Consider the following 16,539-nt stretch of genomic DNA (forward strand, 5'->3'; position numbering starts at 1 on the left):
ATAAATAAAGCAAGAGAGAGTAAAGCTTCAGAGGCAGCTAAATAAGTCCAGGCATTATCAAGGATGGCAGGCAGTCTGACTGAGATTTACTTTCCCTTCGTTCAGAATAACTTTGACTTTTTAATCAAAAAGCTACTGTAAAACAATTCTGATTATTTACTAAATATTTGAATCATCTCCGAGTATGGTATCAAAGTGCTGTTGGGGAAAAGGGAAAAGAAGGCTCTGAAGGGACTCAGCAAAAGGTTGGTGAAAGCTTTTCTTGCCAGTGGTGCTAGTGTCCTGGGGGACTTCCAAAGCTTTGGTCCGCTCTGCTATGGGACAGCTTGAGTTTAGGAGCAAAATGCAATTATTAAGCACTGCTAATAGTTCCTCAGGATCATATTTGAATAGGGAGCGTCTGCTACGTCCTGGTGTTACAGTGCTTTTACATATAGGTAGTGCATGCTGGTGTATCGAGCAATAGTTTTAACTGCAGAAACGTTCCCTAGGGCTTGCCTCGCATCAGTGGACGATGCTTTTCCAAGCCTTGTAAATTAGCTGAGTTGTGTGATGCTGCATTATTGCCCCATCCGGGCGACTCTCGCTGCTCCCTTGCTGTTGTGGTTCGCAGCGGGGTTGCTCTCAGTGAAAATGCACAGCTGTATTTTCACTGCATCCTATTGCTGCTCCAAGATGCCTTAGCAATTAAAAGGACCTGGCTGGAGGAAAGCACTGGGCTGCTATGGAAGAGGACTTAGCCAAGTTTCATGAGAGGGCTCACCATAGTCTATGCTAAATGAGATTATGAAAAAGAATGTGCGTCATAATTCCAAATAGCAGAGAGAATAAGTTCCCTCGGACCTTAAAGTTCAAACAAAAAGTCCATACTCCTGGGTTATTGTCATTACCTGACTGAAGTATTTCTCTGGCTGATTATAGAGGCTGGGGGAATTTCAGAAGTGTTAGTTTTAGCCATATGCTGTTATTGCCATTAAAACCTTCATAGAATATTCAGACAGCTCCTTTAATAATTCATGTTCAGAATATTTAAAATAACCTTGGTGTACTTCAAAGGCAGCCACACTTACCAAAAGAATGAAGAAATTTGCTTTTCCCGTAGATGTGTGCTTCAGTTGTAAAATAGATTACTTTCTGTATTTGGAGCTCAGGTTTGAAGGCTCTGTGTCACGTCAAGGTGCTAAGCGTGACACTCAGCTCACCATGGAAAGATCCTTTTCCCTGTAGCAGGTGGAATCCTTCTTGGAAGGAGAGGAGGATGGTTGTCCCTGGAGGTGATGTTTATGGTTCTAAAGAAACTCCTGTTTCAGGGCTGACCTCTGTTCCGAGGCTGAATGTTTTGAACAGTTTCTGGTGACCGCTCCTGTGCCCTAGTGAAGAGTCCCGCTTTCCTGCGGTTTTCCCCACCCAGGAAATGCCAGGAAACCCTCTCTGAAGCATCGGCCACTCCGCGGGGATGGCTGGTTTTGGCCAGGAAGGTGGCAGTGTGCTTGTGCTGAAGCACTCTGAAACCTGAGGCAAAGGCAGCAGATGCCAACTGTTTCAGCAGCCTAGGCTAAACACAGAAGTACTGATCTTCGTTGTGAATAAAGAGGCTTTCCTGAACCATTTTAAAGTGCATCTGATGGAAGCTGGATTTTTAAATGAATTCCATTAGATGTTTTTCTTTGACTTTTGTCTCCATGGAAGGTACCTTTGGCTGCAGAGCATCTCACTTTTCTGGTCATAGAATACCCGCTGACCCATTGGCTATTTTCCATAAACAGATAAAAAAAAAAAAGTAAAATATCTAGAAAAAAAAAGCTCTTAAGTGGTGATAGACTTCTGTCTAGCTACACTTACATGTAGGAAAAAGAATTAAAAATGCAATAATCCTTTGAACCTTTCCATTGCTTGAGGAGCTGATAGCATTCTTGAATTGTGCTATGAGGGTGGTTTCGGGTGTAGAGAGAAGGCTGGTTTCTGTTAAATTGCTTTTAAGAGATGGACTAGGAAGGCTCAGGGCTGTCAGGCTGCCCACAAGCTCAACCCCGGTGTGCGGCTCAGAATCAGGAGCTTGAAAAGACAACCAGTTAGCAAGGGCAAGGAGTGACATCTGGAAGCTCCTACATGGTGTGAACAAAACTTTTCAATCTCAGTATTGGCATTTTTTATCAAAACTGTTTAAGTCATCAAGGAGCACCTAGGACTTGCCTGATCTTTACAGTATCATTCAGCACTACCTTAGTGCATTTGGGCTTGGTGTACTGTATTTGTGGCATATACATATATATTTCATGGGTTTCTCTGCGTTCTGCATCACCTGTGAGTGCCGGGAGAACAGAAGTGTGACCATGAGGCCCTGTGCTCCCTGATGTGCTACTGGATGGTGTTAAATCCGATAGCAATTCTTCTGCCCTATAAAACTGTTCAGATGCTTATAAGTTGTTTTTTTGCCATATGCACTAGGAGACATTTCACAGTAAAAACCTGTCTGGAGCTGCCGTGGTCTCCAGCATCCTTCCCTAGTCTCACACAACGGAAGCAGAAAAGTTTTTGGTATATGAAGAACTGCGGACGTGGGAAGAAAATCAAATTGCGTTTCGTAGTAGAGAACACCCTTTCTTCTCCTTTTCTTCCCCAATACTCCTTGCACGTGTGTGTGTGTTTTACAGACACGAGTTGGCGGTCGGAAGCAACGTTCCAATTCACAGTCGAGCGCTTCAACAGGTTGAGCGAGTCAGTCCTCAGCCCACCCTGCTTTGTGCGGAATTTGCCATGGAAGATCATGGTTATGCCACGACTTTACCCAGATAGACCACACCAAAAAAGCGTAGGATTCTTCCTTCAATGCAATGCTGAGTCTGATTCCACGTAAGGCCCTCTTAATTATTTCACAAGCCCCATTTGTAGTAGTTAATCCATACTGAAAGACAGACAAATACCTACCAAAATTATTCTGCCTAGCTTTCTTTAAAAGGAAAAGGATTCTTGCAAAGTTTTGAATGTCCTTTCATCTCACCCTTCAAAAACTCAAAACATAAGAGTAATCTTTTGTTTGGGCTGAGTGGCTGGAAGTTTATGGTAGAATTTGAGTATTTTTTGAGTATATTTTTTGAGTATTTTGGGTATATTTGATTGCTGGGTTGAAGTCTTTGACTGACAATTTTCTTGGCATTGGAGGAATCTGGGTTTATTTCATGCTGAAGTGTTACTGGAGGGCTGGTAACCCACCTGAGCCATAAATCCCATCCGGTAAAGAGCACAAGCAGGTAACTGCTAGTAACAGAGGTACAGGAATATGAGAGGTAGTTGCCCTTTTAAATCGAATTTGTCATTCATTAACCAAGACACAGTAAATGAACATTTGTGTGTTCATAGATTCCCAGGTATCCTTTCCAGTAAAGTGACTTTTTTGCATGAAACCTCACAAAATTTGCAGTTCTTGCAGAGTAGAACAGAAAATTTTGACAGTTGCCTTTTTGTAACCCAAAAGGTGAACTCTCAGGAGCTGCAAAAGGCAAAGGAGAAAGTCCTAAAGTCACAGGAGATGTGATTCACATACAGAGTCACAGAAAAGGCAAAAGATAATGTAATCCCTCAAAGCATTAAGCAGGAGGTTGCTGGTGGAGCTAAGTAGCAACGCCATCACACGAGGCCATGACAAGACTTTGTTTGAATTGATACTCAGCCTGATCATTAGCTTGCATGAGTGGGATGGATTTGAACAGGAATGATAGTAATGAAGCGTTTCTGAGAAAATTAGGGGGTTGGAGAGTTTGTGCCTTAGGAGGAATGTGGAAGAACTTCCTACCTTTCTTTAGCCAAAAGCTGCGTTAACGCTCTGTGGAGACACCAAGAGCACCACTTTCAGTCCCCCCTAACTCGCCCATCTGCACTGAAATGGGTAGAATTTCTAGCTTATCTTAGAGAGCAGTTACCTTCTTACACCTCTAACTCTGTTGCTGGTGATTGCCTGACAAGCACATTCCTAGCAGCTCTGCTGCCTGAGAGAATCTCTCTTCTAACCTTATGTTGATAATTCGACTTCAGAGCACCCCAGGGAGTCCTGCCCTCAACAATAACCAAGCACACAATATCAAAGAAGATAAAAAGGCCACAACCTTATATGTGAAAACAGTGCCCCCCGCCCTCCAAAATTTCTAATGCCTGTAAAAAGGGGATTTGGAAAGAGTTCAGAATGTTGCTTTTGTATTTATAGATCATGGTCTTGCCATGCACAAGCAGTTCTCAAGATAATCAACTACAAGGATGATGAAAAATCATTCAGTCGTCGTATTAGTCATTTGTTCTTTCATAAGGAAAATGACTGGGGCTTTTCCAACTTTATGGCCTGGAGTGTAAGTAATTGTATAAGTGTGTGTGTGTGTGTGTATATTCTTTACCAGACAGTAGTGTTGAACTTCAGCTTTTGAATAATGAAACACCTGTAGAATAATAATAATTTTTAAAAGTGATTTTTTTCTTGTGTCATTGCTGAAGATTCTTGTTTAATTTCTTATGAATTTCTGCACTTAAGTAAAAGTCATCTATAATAATTATGTTGTGAATTCTCCCTCACATTGTTTTCTCCGTATCTGAATGCTTGTTTTTTTTTTTATGCTGTGTCATAGTTATTCTGAAGCAACCTAGATTTTCCTGCATTTCCAGGTGGTGTGTGTGTGTTTCTGTGCAGGTGCTTTAATGCATTAATAATACTCCCAAACCTTATCTTAAATGGAGACAGCTTCTTAAGCAATTTGATGATTGGTCCTATAGTCTTTCATCTGTCTGAAACAGCATCCTTGAAATAGAAACAGAACTTCTGATTATTGACTTTATTATCCAGAGGAAAAAAATGATATAGTATTGGAGAACCTTAAAAGCCAGAATAGGTTTCCTAGATGGAGACATTGAAAAGAATTAAGTGGATGAAGTTAGAAAAAGATCAGTTCATGGCCTTCCACTTCTTTAGTTCATTGGCAAGAGCTCTGGTGATAGCTCAGGCTTGAGACCAAGTGCTGGCTAGTTGGATGCTTTGTTACAGCCGTGGTGTGAGATCCACAAGTTTTGCTGTTTTCGTTTCCTGCATGACTCCTGTTTTACAGGAAGTTACTGATCCTGAGAAAGGTTTTATAGAAGAGGACAAAGTGACTTTCGAGGTCTATGTTCAAGCAGACGCTCCACACGGAGTGGCGTAAGTATCACTGCTAAAAATAAAAATTGCAACTCCAGTATTCTAGCATCACCTGAGCTTGTTCAAGTATTTTGTGTTATTAATTATAGCTGTCCAGAGCCAATTTGTCTTTTTTTAATTGATGAATTCTTGCAAGGCAGTATTTTACATTAGTTGCATAGTGATTTTTTTCAAGGTTAAATTTCTAATTGCATTTTGCAGTCTAATGTTGCGGAGCTCTTTAATCCCGTATAAATTGATTTGTGGTTTAATACCTCTGCATAACTAGTTTCACCATTTCTGATCGCAGAGGTGGTGTCTCAGGCGCAGTCTGACAGCTTTGCTCTCTAGTTTGCCTTAGTTGGCTTGTTTTACAGTTGCCTTTTCTGAGTTATTCTTCTTCATGCCACTTAAATTGACTGCACTAAAATGCAGACATGCTCTTAAAAGTTTGGCTCTGGGTTCTGGTACCTTTTAATTGTAGTTTTACTGCTACAGGAACCCTTAGAACTGAGAATTTGGCAGTTCTTTATTTTGTAAAATATAATAATGAAGAGTATTTTTTTTTCTAGTAGCAATATTAGAATAAATACTCTGTATTATACTTGATTCAGATCTAACTTGTTTCTAACCACTATCTTCTAGGTGGGATTCAAAGAAGCACACAGGATATGTTGGATTAAAAAACCAGGGAGCAACTTGTTACATGAACAGTTTATTACAGACTTTGTTTTTCACAAATCAGCTACGAAAGGTAACTTAAAATATGAAAGAAAATATCCAAGATTCTGTATTAGAGGCAAAGTGTCCATTTCTTTTGTTTCCTTCCTTGTCATAAAAAGGGTTCTGACTTATCTGAGGCACTACTTACACGAGACCAAGTGGAGAAAGCTCCCTTCAACACAGCCTTTGGTTTTGCCTAAGTAGGCAAAATACCTGGTGAACCCCTGATGTAAGGGATGTTTTTTTTCAGACTTTCTTGTTAATTTTGCACTGAATTATTGCAGGAAAAAAAGAATGCTGATCCTCCTTGCAGATGAGAGAGGGAAGTAGTTTTCCTTCTAAAAATAGTTAAAACACAAAAGTCAGTTGCAACTTCTCAGCCCATAAACCACATGAAAAGTATGAGCTGTGCAGTTCATTTATCTTTTAATTTATATAACGCAGTTGAATTTTGTGTTATTGCAGCTAGCCTTTTTTGTGATGGAGAACATTGTAATTTTAATGATTTAAACAATTTCTATTTGCTTCATTTGCATTTTTTTTATATTTACCACAAATGTTGTGTCTTTGCTGAAAGGAATTGAACTTATAATATGGATTTAATAAATATTTCACTGAAAAAACAGTGGTATGTAGTAAGTAGTATGCAATTTAAAAGTAGTGAAATAGCCTTGATGGAGTAAAAAAATAACTCGTGAAAGAAATGAGATTGAAGGGACTATCTGGAAAAGGGGATATACAGGAAAAAACATGGCTCTCATTTAGTACAGGAGACTCCTACTGATTCTGATTCATGTTCCACTTTGTCATTACTGATTATTACCCTTTAATAATCAGAAAAGTCTCTCAGATATGTTGAGGATTCTCAGTGTGCTCCCTTTTGTGCTGTTGTCTCTAGTTCCCTATTTTTACCCAAGTATTTTGTGTTTGCAAGCTTGCCCCTCACACCTACTGTCTATTTCTTAGTGAAAATGTTCTCTCCTGACCTCTGCCTTCTCTTATGTATGTGTAAGCAGTTACACCTCTATTAAGCTTTGTTTTCTCCAAAAGGAGCAGGCTGAAATTTTTCTTCCCAACATTTTTATATTCCTCTGTCTTTATCACTATTATTTTTATCACTGTGGCCTGCAAGTGTCCCAGTGGGATTTTTGTTTTTTTCTTTTTGCAATGTGCTGCTCGCTTTGAAGCGTTGCAAAAAAAAATAGCACAGTGAATTCGCATAGACCTGTAATTGAGATCTTAACCAGTGCCAAGCGCAAGAAATACCTTTCCTTGTTTTCCATATTGCACCTATTCCTTTTTTTTGCAAGAGGTATAATTTATTCATTCAGTTTATCATTCATTATAATGCCTATTCTTTTTGCTGAGTACTCATAATGTTTGTGCATTTTACGTTTTTGGACGACCTCTTATCACTCTTGGAAGAAAAACGTGTTTTTATAACGGTTGCGTCTAATCCAGTTGAGTAGCCCTTTTCAGAAATGCTTTGTCAGTAGATTCATAAGTGCCATGAAATAATACTGTTCTGTGAAGAAGAAATTCTTATTGTCATGTAGGTTTGTTTCAGCTAAACTGATCTGTGCAGGCACTGCCCGTGTACCTCCCTTGTGTCCCCAAATACACATCAGTGTGTAGGGCTGCTCAAAATCTACTCTGGTAAAGCTCAAGTGCCTGGCTGGTAACTGCAGCTTTCCTTACAAGAAGGATAACGGCCGGCAGCTGAAATGCCGATTCTCCTCTTATCCCTAAGGTTTTCAAAGCTCTTTATAAATAAAACAGACTAGTACTTTTGGGCAGTGTTAATACTCATTTGCCGTTATTGATGTCTTGGTTTGTCAAGAGGAATTTTTAGCATTTAATATTTATTTTTTATAACTCTTAAAAAAAAAAAAAAAAAAAAAAACTATGGAAATGTGCCGGTACTGGTTAGGGATTTTCATTAGTTTGTTGGAATTATTTTGAAATTGTGTGTTCTGATACTAGGAAGCAAAGTGTTCCCAGGCAGGGTGGTGCAGCCTCGCCCCGGGCTGCCTGGGGAGGATGTGGGATCTGTGTGTGCAGAGGCGCTCTGAGCCCGCCTGGACGCGGCCCCGAGCCCCAACCCTGCCCGCTTGGTAGAGATAGCAAGTCGTGGCCCAGGGAATTGGCAGAAATCATTGCAGGAAGCATTACTGAGATTCAGTCATTAAGTTGATCTTCAGCAACGAGTTTTGAAGATGATTTTTCCCCGCTAATTTGTGAAATTGAAAAAGCAGTCCGAGCACATTTTGAAATCTTGGAGAAGGAGAGTAAAGGCAGATTGGTCTTGAACATTTGCAAAGCGCTGAGTACGTGTCCCCCAACAGCTCAGCTGCACTGTGGAAGCACTGGCTCGCTTTCCCTACGAGGAGGCGAAGTGTGGTGTAAGTCCGGCGTGCTGCCAGCCAGGGCTGAGGTCCCGGCACGCGGGCGCGGAGTGAGAACCGCTGCCACTGCAGGGCGGGCTGCGCTCACGGAACGGCCCGCTCTTCTGTGCCCGCTCATTTGTGGCCCTTTTTTTTTTTTTTTTTCTTTTTTCTTTCATATATATGTAGTGCCAAACTGAAGCAAAAAAAAATTCTTTTGAAAAGTCTGGTGTTATTCAGTATATCAGGTCCTGCTGTTAGGACATATTAAGGCATATTAAGATATAAGGCATATTAAGACATAGACATGGCAGGCACGATAAATTGTTTAAAGATGTTGAATTCTTTGGTGTATTTTCCAAGTTGGAGTAAGGGAACTATTTAGATACAGTTACCGTGATTGGAGTTAGTTGTTCAGGTTTTCTAGCCGTGTTGCTCTAAGAAGAGGGAGTCCAGTTAATTTATAGAACATTGCAGTAGGAGATTTTATTTTATTTTTGGACTCTTGGGAGTGATGATTATATGGAGTTATATATGAAGCAAGGCATTGAGGAGGGAAGAATGTGTTTAAAAAATGAGCTGTGAAGTTTTCCTTAGGTGCTAATGGAAGTAAATGCTTTCTTCAGGCCGTGTACATGATGCCCACAGAAGGAGATGATTCCTCCAAAAGTGTTCCCTTAGCATTGCAACGAGTGTTCTACGAACTGCAACATAGTGACAAGCCGGTGGGAACTAAAAAGTTAACAAAATCTTTTGGGTAAGTTTCAGGCGTTTGGCATATATATTGGTATCTTATAGGCTTCATAAACTTTTCTTTAAAATGTTTTATTTAAATTAGACTGTTGTTAGAGGGGTGCAGAGAGCTGTTAATATTGCATTATTGCTGATCACTCTTTTTTCTTAGTTAGCATGGATACGTTTTTATTTCTAGGCCCGTACTACAGTCAGCTTATTCAAAGATTATGTTTTTTTATACAGAGTCATCAAACACAATGGTTAATAGCTGGATTAGCATTCACTTGTTAACTAGATAGTGTGATGCACTTAAATAAGTAAAATCCAGAACAAAGTACAAAATTGAAATGTGCGGGTGTCCTTTTATTTTTATATTTCACCAGTATCCAGCTCATTCTCTGGTCGGTCTAGTACTTGTGGTTGTGATGTAGTGTTAAAAAGTGTAAATTAAGTTTGGAATATTGAGACCTGAAAGTATACGACCTAGCTATGTTAAGACTTTTTTTAAACTATCACTGTGCACAAATTAGCATAGAGTATAAAGATTAGCATAAGTTTTATGGTTTCTCTTTGCACTTTGTGTAATGTGAAGATTTTTCTTTTTAATCAAAAATGGTTCTAAATTTTCTTATTGACACTCCTGCTGTCCCACTGGACTCACAGGAGTTGCTAATATAAGTATTTTGTCTTGAGGTAGTGTCGGGTGTCATCCTGAGTAGCAGGACAAGACCTTTCCTCGGGGCGTTGTGAGGTGCTTAATTCTGTATGTGAGTGGAAGGTCTCACATGCGTGCTCCTATGTGCCCGTTGTGTTGGGTATGCCTGAGGACCGGTCTTTATCCTCCCTTGCGTGAGAGGAGTTCGTGGCTGGGAGACGCCGGCTCTGGCGTGGACGTAGCGGAGGTTTTCTTGGCTACCGCGAGTTCCCGAGGAGCCCGGCGTTGGCTCCTGGCAGCAGGAAGCGCCGCGGCTGCCTGGAGCAGCCCTCCTCTCTCACTAATATGAGTGTGTGACTCTGTTACTCCGTTTTGTGGCTCGAGATGGCCAGTATTTAACGTGGAGGGTGGCTCATGCGCAGCGCGGGTGCTGTGTGTGAGGGGGCTGGTGCCCCTGCGTCCCTGGAGGCCCCGTATGTGTGGAGATGGAGTGTGAGGAGGAGCACGGAGGGGCTGCTATTTCTTGCAACCCGTTTACTTCCTGCGCACATAACCCCTGATCTCTGCCTGCCTGCCTGCACCCGAAGGGCTCTCAGAAAAGATGCAGCCAGCAAAGGAGTCCCCGCAAGGCGCTGAGCATGCCAGCCGCTCCCAGGGCTTTTCCCTAAGAGCGTTTTGCCATGAAGAAGGTAGAGGCCGGGGGGCGGACGGCTGGCAGCAGTGCCCTCCGGGCCCATTCCCGGCGCCGTCCTGGGATGAGGGGGCCGTGGGGCACAGACTGGCTGCCAGAATATCCCCCGGCTCCCACCCTGCTCCCACCTAGGTGCTTGCAGCAGAAATGGATCTAGAGCTGGTTGGGAGCCAAGTAAATCCTACAGAATAATAATAATAATAATAAAAAGCATTAAGCACTAAATCTTGCAGTCTTTATGTCTTACTCTATTAAATTCTGAGAGGTGGCATGAAAATGTCTTTTATGTTGTAAATCTGCTTTATAATGTAGTAATTTTGTGTTTTGCCTTATAAAGGTGGGAAACTTTAGACAGCTTCATGCAACACGATGTCCAGGAATTATGTCGAGTGGTACGTTTTTGGCATTTCTCACTAATCCTAGCAAATACATGTATGTTGCATAATATTGTCTCTTAATACTGTATATATTATACTGTTTAGTAAACCCTTAATAATAATGGCAGTGTCTAATTTGAGCCATGCCTCTAAGGCTTAGAATTTTTGTTTGCATATGCATCTGTCTTCTGCCTCTGAATAGTTTTTTTGGGGGGTGGAGGGTTATTTGTTTGTTTTCCCTTCTTCTTTACAAAGGGCTGGTTGTAGCCCTCTGGGAATGAAGAATTAGGGGATCATTTATGAAGAATGGGGAAGGTTGAAAAGAGAGAGAGTGTCTGTGCTTGTGGTCCCTAAGAGCCATAGAGGGAAGGGGCAAGTACATCATTACACTTGTGAGGGTTCCAAAGTCAAAGGGAAGGGAAGTCCTCAGTGCAGTTTTTGAGAGAGGGATTTAAGGAGTAGAAAAGAGTCCTCTAGGAATTGCCTAAAAATTAACTTTAATGTGAGTGGCTCAGCACTCAATCAGTGAATTAAAGTTACCTGTTTGGTCAATAAATTCAAGAAATATCCAAGTTGACTCTGCTTTAAAAATTAATCTTTCTTTCAGCTGCTTGATAATGTGGAGAACAAAATGAAAGGCACGTGTGTAGAAGGCACTATTCCTAAATTGTTCAGAGGGAAGATGGTGGTAAGTATTTAAACTGGTGATATATTTTTTTAAACAAATTCTGTTACTTGTGTATGTTGAAATCCTTTTTTTTTTTTTTTTTAATTTTTGTTTACAGTCTTATATCCAGTGCAAACATGTAGACTATCGATCTGAACGAATAGAAGATTATTATGACATTCAGCTAAGTATAAAGGGAAAGAAAAATAGTAAGTAGTACATTGTGATATGCGCAAATCGAATACCTCAATGTGTTGGGCTTTTTTGTCAGATGCGTGGTGCCTTTTGATTTCAAATGGGTTTCAAAATCCTGACTTTTAGTTCAGAGAAAAAAATCTTCAGTTTGGACGCCTCATTGAAAATCTTTCCTATAGCAAATATTTCTACTTGTGTTAGCTTTCTTCCCTTTTCCGTTCCTGTTTCCCTTCCTTGCACCATCCCCATAGTTACCTTACTGAGCATTTTACATAAAATTCTGCATTTCAGGGGTTTTCCAAGTGTTGTGAAAGTGCCTACTATGTTCGCTCACATTGTCACAGTAGATGGTACCTTGTATATAAAAGTAAACTTGTAGGAAATAAATTCCAAATGAGGCTGACCATGGTAATAAGCAAATGAGTTAACTAATCAGAGCAGCCTAGTGGTAGTTTCTTATTATCACTTCAGCAGGCAGTTGGCATGCAAGACATGAAAAAGGACATTTAAGACTCCAGCAAGCAAAATTAGCTAGCTTGATATTTAGCAATCGAGCACTGAGAATAGGAAATTTGACAGACAAGTGCAACTATTTGATTTAGAAAACTGTTAATATTATTGTATGCCCTCTCCAATTTTGATACATCGCATGATGTTTGTAAGCAATGTACAGCTTTCTTTTTCTCTTTATAAAGACAGAAATATTCAAATAAGAGCTCTGAAGTCTTAATATGTTATTTTCTGAATGTATTGGTAGGCCTGGATGCTAAAGTAAATTTCTGTTTTTCTTCTTCTCTCCCTATTATTCCCAAATCTTTTTTCCTGCAGTATTTGAGTCCTTCATCGACTATGTCGCAGTGGAGCAGTTGGATGGAGATAACAAGTATGATGCAGGAGAACATGGCTTGCAGGTATTTTTTGCACTCTTTTAGTGCATGTTTTGGTGTCAGGACTATAGAATGCCAGCCCACAGGAGATGGGTCTACAGCAAGTAGTTTATAGTTGCTGGAAGTTGTTGTAATACCAACCTTCCCTTTCATTCCCAATGTCCAGGAGGCAGAGAAAGGTGTGAAGTTCCTAACATTGCCACCAGTATTACACCTACAACTCATGAGATTTATGTATGATCCTCAAACTGACCAAAATATCAAGATAAATGATAGGTAAGTTTTTGCCTTATAGAATTTGAATTTCTTGATATGTTTTATAAAATAATCAAAATTCTGGTTTTGAATCAGCACCAGGAAAGTGCAGTGGCATATGTTGTAGATTGCTAAGAGATGCACCAATTGAGTATTAAGTTGCTGAGTGACAAATTTATTACCTTAGTCATTTATAGGTATTATTTGGGATGTGAAGTAAATAAGTTTTATTTGTTTTGGTTTTGTTTTTTTATAATATGATATGTGGAGCATTCTTTGTGCCATCTGTGGAAAGTTGGAATGTTCCCTTAGGCTGCCCCAAGAATAAGTAGGACAAATAAGTAATCCTTCCCTTTGCCTCCATACATTTCCATGCCTAGTTACTATCTCTAGAAATAGATGGTTCCCCAAGGACATGTGTATTTGTTTGGAAACAAAATCCTTATTTCACTAATAAAATAGAAGTGTCACTTCAGCACTTGAAAGACGTTCCAAAGTAATATTTCAGTCAGCAGTGTAATATTTGGCATTATAATTATAGCTGTTCAATTCTTTCAGCTTGCTTTGAGGGCAAGTATTGATGTCCTTCAGCATAATAATAAGACGTGTCTGTCTCAAGTAAAAATAAAACTGTCTTAATTCTTTTCCAAACTAGGTTTGAATTTCCTGAACAGTTGCCACTAGATGAATTTTTGCAAAAAACAGATCCTAAAGATCCTGCTAATTACATTCTTCATGCGGTTCTAGTACACAGTGGAGATAACCATGGTGGACATTATGTTGTTTACTTAAATCCAAAGGGGGATGGCAAAGTGAGTATGGAAACCCGACTGAACATATTTGTGTTTTGCAAATATATCCTTGTGATTTTCCTAATGGTCACATCTTTGGAATTTTTGTTTCCTAACAGCATGCTGGGATGCTCCTTCATGGAGGAATCAAATCCATGTGTGATGCAGTTCTTAGCTTGATTTTTTTCTTTTCTTTTTTTTTTTTTCTTTTTTTTTTTTTTTGCCTTATGACACCTATTTTATTACATTTGGGAAACATACTTAGTATTTTAAGACAGAAGCCAAACCAGCAGACCTTATTTCTGTGCTTTTTTTTTTTTTTTTTGCTCTTCAGGGAGAAGTGAGCTTTCAGAGACAGTAGAGTCACATTTTTCCTTAAGAAGAGCAAATTCATATTTACTGTTGGCTTTTGGCCAAAGACATTAACTAAGGGAATCCCTTCAGTCATGTGTATTTATACATATTGCACTTGTACAGCAAGCATATTCTATCCAGTATTTCTTTAAGATGTCTGAACACTGGAGCAAACTTGAATGTTTTAATGTTTTTGGGACTGTGTAGTTCACTTCTCCTGTACGTCCCACTCTGTCAGCTCTAGGTGACTGGAGTGGACTGGATGTTTGTCAGTCAGGTGCCTCTTCTCTTGTTTCCTGTTTTTGTGTGTGCATGACCAGTAGTAGTAAAATTAGTAGTCAGATTTTTCTGTTAATTTGTTGCTATCCATCTTTCATTCTTAATTCTATAGCAGATAAAAGTTGCAGTTTGGAATGATTTTATTTCAAAATTGCTGTAAAGCACTTTAAATTTGCTAATGTTAATCAGGTATCTTGTGCACCACTGTCTTTTATTTTACACCAGATGAGGTCTGTTATCTGAACTTCATACAGGAATGCAGTATATTTGAATAAGAATTGTAAGATAAATTATTTGAATGATTACTTGGATAAAATCTTCTGAAATTCTGTGTAAAGTGTTCGAATATTTTAGAAAGGATGTGGTGATTTATTGCCTTATGTCAACTTGAAGTTAGCAGGTTGCAGAAACTGCACTGAACTAGTTCTTGAATAATAATAATTAATATTATTTTAACTTGCGTTGCTTGAAGAGAAATTCTAGGCTCTTCAAAGCATTGAAAGACATGCCAGAAATAGAATTAACTTGTCATTCAAGAACATCTTTTGTATGTGAAATTACATTTATATACAATTTTCTCCCTAGTGGTGTAAATTTGATGATGATGTTGTATCAAGATGTACAAAGGAAGAAGCAATCGAACACAATTATGGAGGTCATGACGACGACTTATCTGTACGGCATTGTACTAATGCCTACATGTTGGTTTACATCAGGGAATCAAAATTAAGTATGTATACCCTGTCTGTGTGTGTTCCAACTGAGCTTGACATGCAGAAATACAGCCCTATTGTACTTCTGGCCTGTTTACGGTCTTCCTATACAAAAGTTTATTTGATGTAGGAATGATTTTCTTAAGTATAATTAAAATTTACAAATTCAAATGGATCATCCAGCCTTTGACTTGCTTCTGGAAAGATCGGTCTCATCTAGTGATAGATAGATGCAAATATGTAGATACATGTATGATACATGCAGATAAATGTATGTTTCAAAATTTACCTGTATGATACATGCAGATAAATGTATGTTTCAAAATTTACCTGTATGATACATGCAGATAAATGTATGTTTCAAAATTTACCTGTATGATACATGCAGATAAATGTATGTTTCAAAATTTGAGTAGTAGTAAATACTTTTTTAATCATAAAATGAATGTTTAGTTCAACAGGGTGTGTTACATATTTCATGGAAGCAAAGCATTTTAGCTGAGGTGTTCTTGCATGATCATATCAAGTAATGTTTTTAATTAAAACATGAAAATACCATCTCTGACTTAAATCAATGGAGTGTCAAGTGTGTATGAAAACTGTCCAGCATAAATGTGAATTGACATGCCAAGATCTGCATTGCAGGTGAGGTTTTGCAGCCTGTCACGGACCATGATATTCCCCAGCAACTTGTAGAAAGGCTACAAGAAGAGAAGAGAATAGAGGCTCAGAAGAGGAAGGAAAGGCAGGAAGCTCATCTCTATATGCAAGTGCAGGTCAGCTTTCGAACCGGATCGAGTTGCAAGCAACTTATTATCAAAATTTGGAATATTGAGCCACCCAAGATGAAACTTGATTTTCAGTTTTCAGCTACTTGTTTTTATTTAGCGTTGCAAGTTCTGAGTGGGATTTTAGTGTTTAAAAGCGCCCTCACACCTGCACTAAGTCCCAGTGAAACAAGCAGTGCTCCTCTGGGAATGACAGTTTTTGGGGGCATTTCTGTTTTCTGTAGAAGTGTGGGAAAAGTTATATGCTTACAAGTAAAAATAGTAAATTCAGGTAAAAGGAAAAGGACTAGATTATGCTGAATGGATGTTCTGCTACTGCACTGTCATCTCCTTCAGGAATTATCTTCTAAAATTAGAATGTATCTAGCCATACACTGCAATCCTGGGCTTCTGCCAAAGTGAGCTCATTAGGTTTGAGGAGAAAAGGGGGGAAGAGCTTATATTTGCAGTTAGTGGTTTTGGGAAAGCCAAATGGATGGATGATTAGGAATTGCCTTAAGGAATGCTGCTTATGGCTTTTCCAGAGCCCGTCTAGCTGAAGAGAGACAGGCCCATTTTCCATTTGCCCCAGTGTTTCCTTGGTTTGCTCTTCGTGGTGCTTGTAAGGAGGAACACCAGTAAAGCTCAGCTTGTTCTGCACAACGGTTACACTAGAGCTGTTCTAGTTAGCAGGGTGGTGCAATCTTGTTTTCTGTCAGCTGAGACCGCATAAGGACTGCGCAGACACAGGGAAACTGTTAGTCCCTTGCATAGCCTATTTCGAATGCCAGGATTATACAGTACATGTTTCCAAGACTGGGATAAGTGTCACTGGCTCTTTATTGTTTGGGATTTGTCAGAATTAGTGTATTTTAATTACTTATGTTGATTTGAGTATCACAAATTTTTTA

The 16,539-nt window shown here is 39.4% G+C and overlaps 1 protein-coding gene across 1 annotated transcript in view; it reads left to right on the forward strand.

The window, feature by feature from the left end:
- Nucleotides 1–16,539, forward strand: part of USP7 (ubiquitin specific peptidase 7) — a 57,248-nt gene that overhangs the window by 23,929 nt on the left and 16,780 nt on the right. Inside the window, exons 3-15 of the mRNA XM_088524594.1 lie at nt 2,655–2,853; nt 4,202–4,340; nt 5,088–5,176; nt 5,801–5,909; nt 8,889–9,019; nt 10,681–10,735; nt 11,328–11,408; nt 11,506–11,596; nt 12,411–12,493; nt 12,636–12,745; nt 13,380–13,536; nt 14,734–14,878; nt 15,507–15,637. Of these exons, the coding sequence (XP_088380720.1) occupies nt 2,655–2,853; nt 4,202–4,340; nt 5,088–5,176; nt 5,801–5,909; nt 8,889–9,019; nt 10,681–10,735; nt 11,328–11,408; nt 11,506–11,596; nt 12,411–12,493; nt 12,636–12,745; nt 13,380–13,536; nt 14,734–14,878; nt 15,507–15,637 (1,520 nt within the window). The remainder of the gene's footprint in view (nt 1–2,654; nt 2,854–4,201; nt 4,341–5,087; nt 5,177–5,800; nt 5,910–8,888; nt 9,020–10,680; nt 10,736–11,327; nt 11,409–11,505; nt 11,597–12,410; nt 12,494–12,635; nt 12,746–13,379; nt 13,537–14,733; nt 14,879–15,506; nt 15,638–16,539) is intronic.

The sequence above is a fragment of the Tinamus guttatus genome, unplaced genomic scaffold, assembly GCF_059628265.1.
Source record: "Tinamus guttatus ecotype Peru unplaced genomic scaffold, ASM5962826v1 Tinamus_guttatus_pri_ptg000212l, whole genome shotgun sequence".
Taxonomy (NCBI): Eukaryota; Metazoa; Chordata; class Aves; order Tinamiformes; family Tinamidae; genus Tinamus; species Tinamus guttatus.